This window comes from Theropithecus gelada, chromosome 2 (assembly GCF_003255815.1).
Source record: "Theropithecus gelada isolate Dixy chromosome 2, Tgel_1.0, whole genome shotgun sequence".
Classification (NCBI taxonomy): Eukaryota; Metazoa; Chordata; class Mammalia; order Primates; family Cercopithecidae; genus Theropithecus; species Theropithecus gelada.
Genome location: NC_037669.1, coordinates 149,851,918 through 149,866,771, shown reverse-complemented (window position 1 = coordinate 149,866,771; position 14,854 = coordinate 149,851,918). Strand labels below are relative to the sequence as shown.

The following is a 14,854-nucleotide window of genomic DNA, read 5'->3' as shown; positions in this document are numbered from 1 at the left end:
ACACACACACACACACACACACACACACACACACACACACACACACACAATTAGCCAGGCACGGTAACTGACAGGTGCTTATAATTCCAGCTAGTCAGGAGGCTGAGGCAGGAGAATCGCTCCTGGGCAGCAGAGGTTGCAGTGAGCCAAGATCGCGCCACTGCACTTCAGCCTGGGTGAAAGAGTGAGACTCTGCCAAAAAAAAAAAAAAAAAAAAAGAAAAAAGAAAAAAAGAAACTATATTATCCAATTCAATTTAACCATATTGGCTGGACAGCAATAATTTTGCAATAGAAACTGAAGTTTAAATACAAATGTTCATTCATCTTTTTTCTGTTTATTATCCTTAATCATTATTAATAATTTATTTTAATAATTACAGATAACTATTTTTAGGCTTTTTTGGGGTAACTTTTATTTTGATATTTAGACATTTCTAACTTTGAACATACAAAACAATAGAACACATATTCTGATAAACAAAACAGTTTTAACATTAAAACTAGACTCCCTCAGTTATCCTTTTCCCTTCTATATATCTAATTCTAATTTCATTCTCCCACTCTTTCCTTTAGTTTTTGAAGAAACAGTTGTCTTCCTTTCCCAGATTAATCCTTTTATTTAAGCCCCAGGTGAAATTCCTTATTAAGTCACATGGGGTCCTGTCATGATAAACATCCTTTCCCTCTACACTGCCTTTAAAACCTCCTTTCTCCATTAGCTCTCCCTCATTTCTTTGGTAGGGATTTTGATTCATCGGATTTATTGGCTGCATCTTCTCTTATTTATAGTTATGCTTCTGGCATCCCTTTCAATGATAAACTTCTTGGTCAGGCATGGTGGCTCACACCTGTCATCCCAGCACTTTGGAAGGCCCAGGCAGGTGGATCACCTGAGGTTGGGAGCTCGAGACCAGCTTGGCCAACATTGTGAAACCCTGACTCTACTAAAACTACAAAAATTAGTCAGGCGTGGTGGGGGGGTGCCTGTAATCCCAGCTACTCGGGAGGCTGATGCAGGAGAATAGCTTGAACCCGGGAGGCGGAGGTTGCGGTGAGCCGAGATGGCGCCACTGCACTCTAGCCTAGGCAACAGAGTGAGACTCCATCAAACAAACAAACAAACAAACAAATAAATAACTTATTGACCAAGGGCTTAATACTTGCTACCTTTACTTCCCGTCTACCCAATCTTAGCCTAGTTCTCAGGAACTGAAATTCTGCTTCCACCAATCTACTGAAATGGAATTTTCAAAGATCAACATTGATGTTCTAATAGACAAATTCACAGATCTTATTTGAGTTTTTATTCTTCTTCAGATTTATGCAGCCTACATCCTCTGCTCCATGTTTCTGTGGTACTATTTAACTTTGGAATCATTCTTTCTTACCTCTGTATTTCTATCAGCTCCCTCACCACCATTTAGAACTGTGGGTATTTCTTTATGCTGAGACCATGAACACTCAATGTACCTTGTCTTCAGGGAAATGAACCTCAAAGTGATCAATTCTCTGTCGACAACTTGAATATCCTTATCTCTCTCTAAGCTCTATCTCCAGGTATTTAACTGTACATAAACAGCCTTTCTTTTTTCTTTTTTGAGATGGAGTTTTGCTCTCGTCACCCAGGCTGGAGTGCAATGGCGCGATTTTGGCTCACTGCAACCTCCACCTCCTGGGTTCAAGCAATTCTCCTGCCTCAGCCTCCCGAGAAGCTGGGATTACAGGCACCCACCACCACGCCCGGCTAATTTTTGTATTTTCAGTAGAGACGGGGTTTCACCATGTTGGCCAGGCTTGTCTTCAATTCCTCATCTCAGATGATCTGCCCGCCTCAGCCTCCCAAAGTGCTGGGATTACAGACATAAGCCACCGTGTCCAGCCGTAAACAGCCTTTCTAAACAGGTTTTTCACCTGAATCAGAGAACACAAAATATGTCTACTTTCTCTATTCTCTCAAGGATGGTACATAGCTCCTACTGTTCTACAAGCACAGAAGTTAATGTATTGCTTGCAATGAATGACTTAGGGCATTAAGGCTTATACATCTTGTGGAACACTGGTTAAGAAAGGCTGGCAAGGCAGTTCCAGTTAAACATCCTAGTGTCACCTTAAAATTCCATCATTATTCATCGTTTCGTCCCCCTAAACCATCAACTCCCCTGTTTTAACTTTTCAAGTCCAGTAAACTACAGTTTTTTGTTTTTTAAGTTAATTAGCAGGGATATCTCAGTCACATTTACTATTAATAGTTTCTCTTTTCACCCCTGTATTTGATCAAATAATGAAACCTATCAGTTTTACTTCATATTGTTCATCTAGATCTATCGCTACTTCCACAGTTTATGTCTCTATCACCTGATGCTGTATCTACAAGCTTTCCCGCTTTCTTCAATTTCTCTTTTGTGCAATTTAGTTTATTATACTGCCACCAAATTAATCTTTATGAAAATACCAATTTCAAGATAATGGTCATGGGAAAATAAGTCCAAACGCCTTAGCCTGGTACTCAAGGTTCTCCATAATCTAGCCTCAATCTGATTTTTCACCCTTATCTTCTACTATTTCCAAACACAAATCCTCGGCTTCAATAAGGCTTATTTATTCCTTCTACTCAAATATATCACATTTATTCTAAAGAAAAGAATAAGTGTTAAGAAATAGTTCAGACGCACAAAAAGGTTAAAAACAATAATATATCACATATTTTACTGAAATGACTGGCTCATGATATTTCTTTCTACTAGAATGCCTTCCCCTCCTCTTCTTTGTCCTAACCTGTTTTTTCAGCACTCAGCTCAAGCCTATTCTCATTTACAAGTCTATACTTAACTTTTGGTTTACATAGCTTGTCTCCTTTTTAAAATTTCTAGAAAATTTGCATATTCATTGTGTCACAGTGATACAGGTTCTTGAACTATTATCTAATTTGTATGAATGTTTCTTTGCTTTATCCTTATTTGGCTCCAAATTTCTAGAGTTATAACATATAATACCTCCTTGATAAACATCTCAGCAGTTATAGTTTAATACATTATAAGCATCTAATAAATGAATGATAAATAAAATACTTACAAGTTCATCTGATTCTGCATCCACTAAGATTTCCAACATCATGTTTTCTCCACGACTGCTTTGCTGGAATACTTGAACGCCACTTTTCTTCAAAAAAAACTTTAAAAAAATTCAAAGAATTTAATTTTAATTCTTTCTCCACAATCACTTCACACTTCATAGAAGTGAAAAAATTCTGAATTAAATAGCCACTGACTTTGTGTTTGATGTGTTTCAGAGTAGGAAATCCACAGAAATATAATGCCTTCTGGTCAACTCTGGTTATTTTGTTTTTGTTTATGTCTACACGCCAAGCATCTAACGATATTATTTTATACCTAGAAAATAAATCAAGGTATTTAATTTAAAATTAATACATTACAAACAATTACAGTTTTTAAACTTTCCCTTGAATATTTCGTAAGGTTCATCCTTGTTTTTAAAGAAGAGAATGACAATAAGTTCCAGATGAAGAAAACACAAGCAGATAACTAGCCTCTCCACTGTTATTGGTCTAGACACAATCATCCCTGTAGATTACTAAGTTGAGATCTTCCTCATTAATCTAAAACAAAACTGTATATATAAGTTTTAAGAGAAAATATGACACATAACACAAATCTCTATATCCTCCATGTTCCAAAACCCAGGATGGAAAATAAACATTTTATAATGCCTATTTTATCCTTCTCTTTCCTTTAACAAAAGGAAAAGTTGTAACTGAGAGATGTTTACTTTATTTGCCACTGAATTGCCATCTAGGTAGATTATCTGCAGGGAAGGTGAGAGAAGAGAAAAAACAAGGAAGTAATGAAGAGAAAAAAATGGAGCTCTTTATTTCTTATTTCCGTTTTTCTAGTTGGGTTGCTGGGGGGTATAATCATCAATGTCACAGCATTATCAAATAATGCTGGGAGCAGAGACAATGACAATGAAAACAAAAATTCACATATCCATTCGAGGGAGACAAAATGCAGGGATATACATTAGAGAGAAAAAATTCAAACGCTTTTAATAGAAGAAGGAAAGAGAAATGCAGAATCTGACCAAAGTAGAGAATTATAGACACAAGTGTGAGAGATCCTTAGATCCTTGGCAAGTTAGATGTAACTTACTGATTATCAATTGACTATAACTGTCATAGACTATTTGCTAATTCTCCAAACAGATATTCAAAGCTCCCTCTCCCCTACTTCTCGCACCCTTGTGTTAGGAGGACTCTTTTGTTGTTGAAAAATTACCAAGTAACATTACCTTGTACAACACCGTTCTATGGCAGGGAACTTTTCCGGCCATGGAGAAGGATAGACAAACTCTGTGTCTCTATCATACCAGCACATTAGGCACTCACTATGTTGGTTTCTTTTCCTCTCTTCTTTTTTGAGGGAGTGGTTACATGTCTCCATGGCTTCCAATAATCGCTTCTGAATATAAGGATTGACGAGAAGGGTTAAAAGTATAAAAATTCTGTAATCTCAACAAACAGAGTAAGTCTTTTTCCTCCATATACAGTATAACCATTTGTGCTCTTGAAAAACAAAATCTTAACTAATGAAACTCTTCCATTTTATTGCATGAAAAATATGCTATTTGTTGTTTCAAAGGGCCCTAGAATACCGCTGCCACTGCAAAGTCCTCTGAAGCTATTACCCCAACAGTAGCCACTAACGTGCAAATAAGCAAGGCAGCAGAAAATAAAATTTTAAGTGTGAATCTATTATAATTATTATATCATAATTCACAGAGCATTAAACTCTTTACAAATTCTGTAGTAGTATAGCACCGTCCATCTTTCCAAATTAACTGATACATTTAAAGTAATTCCAATCAGGATATCAATGATTTAAAATATCTTTTTTTTTTTTAAAAAAAGGGTAAGATACCAGTGTTAATATAGAAGAATGAATGTATGAACAGTAAAAAGTAACCTGGGACTTGTCTTACCAGATCCTATCACTTTTGATAAAGCTACTGTAATCAAAACACTAGTACTGACACTACAAGAGACCCACAGACCAGAAGAACAGAATAGATAGAGTCCAATAATAGACCCAAATCTATGCCAAAACACAGTCCTTTAAGTATTTAAATAATAATGTCCTAACTAGCTATCCAGCTGGAAAAAAAGCACACACAATTCTGAACTTCCTACCATATATAAAAACAAGTATCCCAATAACAAAATAATAAATGTATCAGAAGAAAATCTAGGTGGTATTGATAATTTAGTGTGATAAACTTTTATTTAAGGAAGACAGAAAAAAACCTAACAGCCTTAAGGGGAAAGACATTTTTTAAGTAAAAGATAATGTATATGACAGAAAATGCCATATACAAATCAAGAGACAGATGTGATACTGGGGAAAACTATTTCTAATATACAAAGTAGCTAAAAATCAAAAGAAAAAAAGAAAGAAAAATGGGGGAAAGAATAAAACAAGCAAACTACAAAAGAGAAAATGCAAAAGGTAAACATACATAAAAGTATTTTCAATAAGACATATAGACCAATGGAACAAAATAGCCCAGAAATAAATCCATAATTTATAGCCGTCTGATTTTTGACAAGGTTGCCAAGAACACACAACAGGGCAAGGATTGCCTCTTCAATAAATGGTGTTGGGACAACTGAACATCCATATGCAGAAGAATAAAATTGGACTTTTATCTTACCATAAACAAAATCAACTCAAAATGGATTAAAAACCTAAACATTAAGACCTTAAACTATAAAACTACTAGAAAAAAACACAGGACAAAAACCTCTTGACACTGGTCTTGGCAATAATTTTTTGGATATGACTGGTGACATGGCTGAATTAATAAAGTCATATTTGGGAAAAGTACATGGCAAAAAGGCATAAACATTTTTGTTCATGTTTTGAGACAGGGATTTGCTCTGACACCCACGCTGGAGTGCAGTGAGGCAATCATGGCTCACTGCAGCCTCGACCTCCTGGGCTCAACCGATCCTCTCACTTCAGCCTCCCAGGCAGTTGGGAATACAGGCATACACCACAATATCCAGTCAATTTTTTTTGGAGGGGTAGAGGTTGGGTCTTGCTATGTTGCCCAGGGTGGGCTTGAATTCCTGGGCTCAGGCAATCCTCCCAAAGTGTTGGGATTACAGGCGTGAGCCATAAACATTATTTTTGATGAGAATTTCAGCTGGAGGATGAGCAGAACAGTTGTCAAGATATAACAAAATCTTGCAGTCATCATCCAGTCAGCTTCCCTGCAGTGAGCACAAGCTGCTGGTACAAAATGTTTGTGAAATCAATCTGAAAAGATGTCCCTGGTGATCCATGCCTTTTTATCAGCATAATAATGGATTGGTATTAAATTAACACCTTGAAAACAGTGAGAACGCAAGCTTTTGCCTATCACAGCAAGTTTACACTTATGCATGCCTGCTGCATAAGCATAACCCAGCACAGTTATTTGGTCCTTGGCATCTTTAATTCTTGGAAGGGCTGTTTCATCAGCCGCAGTCAGTGTCTTTCTAGGGCAATAATGCCCAAATGGTGATGTTTCATCAGCATTCCAGACTTGTTCTGACATCACTAGCAAAGACCGTGGCAAACGTGTCAATGAATTTCTCTTGCTTCATGATAAGCAGGTGCTTTATCATCCTATTTACAAGTTCAGTGCTGTGACTTTTTAAATTTATTTATTTTTGAGATGGAGTCTCACTCTATCACCCAGGCTACAGTGCAGTGGCACAATCTCGGCTCACTGCAACCTCCATCTCCTGGATTCAAGTAATTGCCATGCCTCAGCCTCCTGAGTAGCTGGGACTACAGGCGTGAACCACCAACAGGGCTAATTTTTGTATTTTTAGTACGGTCGGGGTTTCACCATGTTGGCCAGGCTGGTCTTGAACTCCTGACCTCAAGTGTCTGCCCAACTCGGCCTCCCAAAGTGCTGGGATTACAGGCATGAGGCACTGTGCCCAGCCTACTTTTTCATTTTTATTATTACTATTTTTTAGTATGGAATGCTTCATGAATTTGTATGTCATGCTTGCGCAAGGGCCATGCTAATCTTCTCTGTATCATTCCAGTTTTTTAAAGTATATGTACACTGACGAGAGCGTTACGTCTTTTTTTAAACTTTTGCAACCAGTATGTTGAATGTTCACACTTCTCTCCAATTTCCAGTTCACTGTGATAGATCTGTTTGTTTCATTATCAGCCTGTCATTAAATGGCATGTATTCACAACAGTGCTGACAAATGTAGTGCTTCAATACATGATTGATATCCTCATTTGTAGCTTTATGCAGTATTCCCTTTTTCATTAACTTCTGCTCATCACTTTCAGCACAGAATGTTAACAGCTCACCCTTCTGTTTCTTCAGGTCATATATGGACATTATAATATCATACTCTTCTAAAAGACAGTTCACACTTACACTGTTGTCAAGTTTCTCCAACAACTTGACTTTCTATGCTACAGGAAAACATAAATGCTTCCTATTTTTCTTGACACCAACACCCATAAGGGTAGCTGCAGTCCTTTTTGACACTGTCAACACTATCTTCACGCCAGAACAAAGAATAAGCAAAATAACACAGTGAGTAATGCACATAGGCCTGGGCCCCATTTGGGGCATTGTGGGGAACCTCCCATTGGTGCATCTGGCCTACACATGTGCCATTTTATTACCCTTTGTGGGTGTGCTTAGGTGGGGGAATCTGGGTGTGTGCAGAAAAGGTATATTGCAGCTGAAGAGGGCTGGGAGGGTCTTCTATCCCTTGGGATGCAATTAAGCTGTGTGTTGTGTACCTGCATTTTGACCGCAACCCATCCCATGACGCCAGGTGTAGATTTTCCATTTGCGGCATCAGGTTGATGCTCAAAATTTCTAATTTTTGGAGCATTTCAAATTTCTGATTTTCAGATTAGGGATGCTTAATCTGTACCACAATTTACTTATCTATTGTCCTGTTGACTGGTATTGGGTGGTTTCCAGTTTAGTTATTATGAATAGTCTTGTACAAAAAACATTTTTTAAACATACTTTCCCCTCCTCTTGGTAAATATCTAAGAATGGAATTGCTGGGTCCTAGGGTAGGTGTATAATTTACTTTATGAGAAACTGCCAGATAGATATGAAAAGTGCTTTTATCCATTTTATATTCCCATTAGCAGTGTATAAAAATTCCAACTGCTCCACATTCTTGCCAACATTGGGTATTGCCTTTTAAGTTTTTTCCATTCAACCGAAATTATAGTATAGTGGTATCTTATCATGTTTTTAATTTATATTTGCCTGATGCTTAATGATATTGAGCACTTTTCCATTGCTTATTATTTGTATATCTTGCTTTGTGAAAATGGTCCTTCAAAAATATTTTGCCCATTTAAAAAATTGGGTTCTATATCTTTGAGTTGGAAATGTTGGTTATATACTCTGGATACCGGTCCCATGCATGTGTATGTTCTGCATATATTTTTTTCTCTTAGTCTGTGGCTTACCTACTCTTTTTAAAATAGCACCATTTGATAAGTGGAAATATTTTGATTTTGGTGAAATCTATTTTCTCAATTTCTCTCTTTTATGGTTAGTGATTTCAGAATCTTGATCAAAATTTTCTCCTAAGTTTGCTTCAAGAAGTTTTATAGTTTTAGCTTTTATTAATACATTTAGATCTATGACATATTTTGAATTAAGTTTTGTGTATGGTGTGAGGTATGGGTCAAGATTCACTTTTATTCACAAATACAGCCAGTAGTTCCAGCACCAACTTTTGAAAAGCACTTTCTTTACTCACTGAATGCTTTGGTGCCTTAACTGAAGATGAATTAACGGCATAAACATATATTTGGGTGTATTATTTCTGTTCCAATTTACCTATTTGCTTATTGCTATACCAATAACACACTATCTTGATTAATGTGGCTTCATGGTAAGTCTGGAAATCAGGTAATGTAAGTCCTTCAACACTGTTCTTTATATGGATTGTTTTGGTTTTCTCCTTTGCAATCTTATAAAAACTTTAGAATCATATTTTCAATTACATAAAAACCTGCTAGGATTTTCACTGGGATTGAGTTTAAATATCAAATTGAGGAGGACATACACCTTGATAATATTAAGTCTTCAAATCCATGAACATGATATAATCCCTTCATCTATTTAGGTTTTCCATCTCTTTCAGGGTAGAGGGCTTCCACATATGTTGTTAAGTTTATATATTTTTAAATGCTATTTTAAGCAGAATCTTTAAGCTTCTTAAAAGTTTTGTATTTTCAAATGGTTTGTTGCTAGTATATGGAAATACAGTTAGTTTTTGTACAGATCTTACACTCTGTAACCTTGCTAAAGTTACGTATCAGTTTCTCTTTTGAAGATTCCTTAGAATTTTTACATAAATAATGCCACCTGCAAATAAAAACAATTTTACTTATTTTCTTCATCTTAACACACTAGACCTCCAGTAAAACGTTAGAAAGAAGTGGTTAGAATGGACATCTTGTCCTATTCTTGACTTTACAGGAAAATGGTCCTTCTTTTACTATTAAGTATGTTGTTTGCAGTAAGATTTTTTATATGCCTTTATCATAAGGTTGAGGAAGTTTCTTGTTATCCCTGTTTGTTGAACATTTCTATTAAAATTGGATGTTTATGAAAAAAATATTCTTGGTCAGATAGTGGAAGGTGGAAAAAAAAAACTGGATGTTGAATACTGATAATGTGGTAAATTACACCACAAAGTAACCTTGTATTTCTAAAATAAATCCCATTTGGTCATGAGTATTATCCTTCTTATACGCTGCCAGATTCTATCTCATGTTTTTTTGTTTGTTTGTTTTTGAGATGGAGTCTGGCTCTGTTGTCCAGGCTAGAGTACAGTGGTGGGATCTCTGCTCACTGCAATCTCTGCCTCTGAGGGTTCAAGCAATTCTCCTGCCTCAGCCTCCCAAGAAGCTGGGACTACAAGTGCCCGCCACCACGCCCTGCTAATTTTTGGTATTTTTAGTGGAGACAGGATTTCATCGTGTTAGCCAGGATGGTCTTGATCTCCTGATCTTGTGATCCGTCTGCCTCGGCCTCCCAAAGTGCTGAGATTACAGGCATGAGCCCCCATGCCTGGCCTCATGTTACTTTCTTAGGAGTTTTTGCATCTACTTTTAGGAGGAGTATCAGTCAGTAATTTTCATTTCTTTTAACGCCATGTCAAATTTGAGTATCTGGAATATGCTAGTCTAATAAAATGTTGGGAAGCAATTTCCCTTCTTCTATTTTCTGAAACTGTGTAAGACTGGCATTATTTCGGCCAGGCGCAGTGGCTAACGCCTGTAATCCCAGCACTTTGGGAGGGTGAGGCGGACGGATCATGAGGTCAGGAGATCGAGGCTATCCTGGCTAACACAGTGAAACCCCGTCTCTACTAAAAGTACAAAAAATTAGCCGGGCTTGGTGGTGGGCGCCTGTAGTCCCAGCTACTCGGGAGGCTGAGGCAGGAGAATGGCGTGAACCCAGGAGGCAGAGCTTGCAGCGAGCGGAGATAGTGCCACTGCACTCCAGCCTGGGAAACAGGGCAAGACTCCATCTCACACACACACACAAAAAAAGATTGGCATTATTTCTTAAATGTTTGCTAGAATTCACAAGTGAAGACATCTGGGCCTAGAATATATAAAAGACTATTCGGATTTTTATATTTTTTTCTGTGAGTTTTGCTAAGTTGTGATGAAATATGTTCACTTCATCTAGGTTGCTGAATTTGTTGACATAAAGTTTGATCATAACATTTCTTAACTATCCTTTTACTATATGTAGGAACTGTAAGATATCTCCTTTCATTCCCAATATTGGCAATTTATGTCTGTCTTCCTCACTTTTATTTAACTTTCTTGATTAGTTTAGGTAGGATTTACTGACTTTATTAATCTTTTCAAAGAACCAACTTTTGATGTCATTAATTTTTCTCCATTGTTTGTTCATTTTCTGTAAATTTCTGCTTCTTTTTATTTCCCTCATTCTGCTTGAGTTTAATTTGCTCTTCTTTTTTTATCTTCTTAAGGCAGAAGCTTAAGTAGTTTATTTTAAATCTTCTTCTTGTTTAGCATAAATATCTAGAACCTTAAATTTCCTTTTAAGCCCTGCTTTTGTCATATCCTACCGACCATGGATCCTTTTTTTTTTTCTTTCCTGAGGGGAAAAAAAGCAATCCTCCCATCTTGGCCTCCCAAAGTGTTGGGATAACAGGTGTGTGCTACCACGCTCAGCCCCGATTATGATGTATTGTATTTTAATTATCATTCAGATCAAAATATTTTCTAATTTTTCTTTTAATTTCTTCTTTCATCATACATTATTTAGAAGTGTGCTATTCAGTTTCAAAACATATGGGGATTCCCCAGATCTTTGTTACTATTTCTAATTTAATTTTATGAATAGGCTTACAGCATTATTCAAATCTTCTTTATCCTTATTGAATTTTTGTCCTCTTGTGTTATTCCTCAGAGAAAAGTGTTGAAATTTCTAGCTATAATTCTGATAATTTTTGCTTCATGTATTTGAGGTTCCTTATGAGGTACCATATATTTAGGATTTTTATGTCTTCTTGAACTGAACTCTTTTATCTGTATAAAACATCTCTTTATCTCTGGTAATATTACTCCTTGTTCTGAAGACTACTTTGTCTAATAATAGTAAAGCCACTTCAGCCTTATTATAATTAGCATACCTAGAAGTTTTTATGCACATAAAGAAGAGGGTAGTTAAATCTCATTAACAAAACATAAATGGTGATTAAAATCCATTGCTCATTAACTTATGTGAAATAGTCTCTGATTAAGAATGTATGTGTAGGTAATGATTATTTCATGCACTGACCTCATCAATAAAAGGGATTAACACCACAGCTTCCCATTCCTGTTGTTTCCCATTTAGGTCAGTTTTAAAATCAGGTGGGTAATATTCTATAATTGGTGAGTCTTCACTGGTCATCAAATGCTGTGAAAATATAAATTAGCATAATAGAAATATAAGAACCAACATCAATATAGCTTTTTGTTAACGTATTTATAGTATTTCCTCATGTTAGTTTAAAATTTATAAGCAAACTAAATTTTTGTATCTTAGCTATGTCACGATATACTTGCTATATTTTGATTTTCAACTATAAGAATTCTGATTTCACTGCTACTCCTCATTTACATATTTTACTAACCTAGTTATGTAGCAAAGTCATCCTTACTCTCAACATTCATTTTAAATTAGTTTTTCTTGTTTTTTTCACTCTACAAGACACACAGCTAAATTGTTTTTCTATTCAGACTTCATTCAGTTCACCTAAAAGGCATCTAGTAGTCCTCTATTTTTACACTCAAATTGACAATTCACTTTCATATCATGAAGAACTGATTCTATTAAGTAATGTAACATCCAAGATAGTTTACAAGAAAAATATCCTAAAATCCAAGAACCACTGCACCACTAATATCAAAGAGAAATAGTTCAATAACACATTTCTATGACTTTATAATGGAGGTAGACAAAGAAAGCATAAGGAAATAAAGCAGTATACTCTCAGGGTAATACTCAAAATATTTAAAATAACCAGTATGGCATGGGCACTGTACAATAAAACAGACTGTAAAACACTTGCATGGTCATGCTGGTCCAGAGTGGTTGAGTATTAAAGCATATTGTATCCAAAGGCAGGAAAAAAAGAATCAAAGAAACTTATGAAGAAAGGGAAGCCAGGACCAAGAATGGGTTAAGGTTCAGAAAGATGCAGAAGGAGTCTGACACTGCTAAAGAAGTAAAAGGTGTGTGTGTGTCTACTCCAATTCCTGACCAAACCATGGAATTAAAAGAACAGATTGTTACCCTCGAAGAATGATACAAAGTATAACTTCAGAATCACCTTAGTAGGCTTAGCGTAATTTTGGTAACCTTATCACTCCTGAAATATTTTCCTCCTGTTACATGAAATATGTTAACCAAAGAAAGCTTTTTATTTCACAATTTGATAAATAAAATGTTTAAAAACAAACATATACTGAGGTAGTACTGCTGTTGGGATAAACGACTTATTAGAACCATCCCTGTACCAAAAGGTAGAGAATAAAAGGAAGAGAAATGAATCTATAAATGTTAGACAAAGTAGATAGCTTCAGATTTTGTCTGTTTTAGTCTACTTTCTTCAGTGTAGAGACAAATTGAAAATCTGTTAAAAGGTGCTGAAAATGAAGCCAGGCTCTGAATGGTTTACAGAGTTTCTTTGCATCTTCAAAACAAAGCTAACTTTAAATCAAGGAATTACTTTTCAAGGGACTTGTTAAACAAATACTATAGTTTAAAAGTGAAAATAACTATTTAGCCACCAAATAAATTTGAGTATTATTGTTTGTCCTAAATATCAAAAAGGACATAAAAACATTTAATTCTAAAGCCCACCTGGTAGCATGTAGGAAGTAAATTTTTGCTGGCTGCTGGAAGTACAGCAAGAAGCTGTTCAAACGGCTTAAAAGGTTTTCCTAGTTCAAAATGGATTCTGAGTGTACTGATGTTGCGTATATCAGATAGGAAAGGTGCATAATGATAAGGATAATACCTATAAAACAAAACTGAGTTTTAAACAACTGGCATCTTTATGAATTAGGTTAATAAGCATATGCTTTTCCCCATATTTTAAACACCATATAAAAATGATTTTGAAAAATTAGTACTGCCCATAATTCTACCATTTGAATATAAGAAATTAGCACTGTTGGAAAACTTAGGTCATTTGATGGCAACAATGTTACATTTCCTGATTTTTTTTTTTTTTTTTTGGATGGAGTCTCACTCTGTCGCCCAGGCTGGAACACAGTGGCGCAATCCTGGCTCACTGCAAGCTCCGCCTCCCAGGTTCACGCCATTCTCTTGCCTCAGCCTCTCAAGTAGCTGGGACTACAGGCGCCTGCCACCACCCCGGGCTAATGTTTTATATTTTTAGTAGAGACAGGGTTTCACCTTGTTAGCCAGGATGGTCTCGATCTCCTGACCTCGTGATCCGCCCGCCTCAGCCTCCCAAAGTGCTGGGATTACAGGCGAATTACCGGCCTATTCCCTGAATTTTTAAAGTGTGGTTTCACATTTCTGAAATTGGGATGAATGATGAATCAGATAATTGAAAAACATGTATAATGTAAGGCTTTTTTGCTTTTTTTAATTCTCAAAATGTTGATCGTGAATCTTCCAATCAATAGATTTAACCAGAAATAATGAGGTAGTCAGAAGACTTTCAGTTTGGTCACTTGAGCCTGGATCATTTAAGCAAGAGGCTGGAAACAGTTGAATGTTCTGGTAAAAGCTCACAAGGAGAGGAAGAAAAGTGAGTCTGAGCTTATCTGGCCATTACCAGTCAGATCTAAGAACTTTTATCTTTGAATTAGCATGCTTATTATTGTATTTGTGATAAGGATGAAACCGTGTATCGATCACATACACTTAATTACAGGTATAAATATTTTATAAAGCTTTGAACAAACAATTTTTAAAAATTTCAATATGCTCGTCATGTTTGACTCAGGATACCAAAAAAATTGAAATATTTTTGTATTCCATAATTATGGCATACATTTCAAAAAAAATGGGGAAGTTTAGGAGGCCAAATGCCATGTGGAATAGAAAATGGATAGACTTTGGAATCAGACAGGCTTTGACTTGATTCTTGGGTTTATAATCTTTAGGAAGATTACCTAACCTTTCTTAACCTTTCAGAGCCTCAATTTCTTCATCTGTAAAAGGGAGAAAACAATGTTTACTTTAAATAGTTGTGAAGATTATGTGAGAGCATG

At 36.0% G+C, this 14,854-nt stretch overlaps 1 protein-coding gene and 1 pseudogene across 2 annotated transcripts in view; both read right to left on the bottom strand.

The window, feature by feature from the left end:
* The window catches only part of XRN1 (5'-3' exoribonuclease 1), a 141,798-nt gene that overhangs the window by 102,233 nt on the left and 24,711 nt on the right, over window positions 1-14,854 (bottom strand). For both annotated transcript variants that reach the window (XM_025376799.1, XM_025376800.1), the window contains exons 14-18: window positions 13,470-13,626; window positions 11,901-12,020; window positions 4,308-4,477; window positions 3,271-3,391; window positions 3,075-3,173 (exon numbers count right to left, since the gene is read on the bottom strand). In XM_025376799.1, the coding sequence (XP_025232584.1) occupies window positions 3,075-3,173; window positions 3,271-3,391; window positions 4,308-4,477; window positions 11,901-12,020; window positions 13,470-13,626 (667 nt within the window). The remainder of the gene's footprint in view (window positions 1-3,074; window positions 3,174-3,270; window positions 3,392-4,307; window positions 4,478-11,900; window positions 12,021-13,469; window positions 13,627-14,854) is intronic.
* Window positions 7,040-7,137, bottom strand: LOC112619841 (annotated as a pseudogene).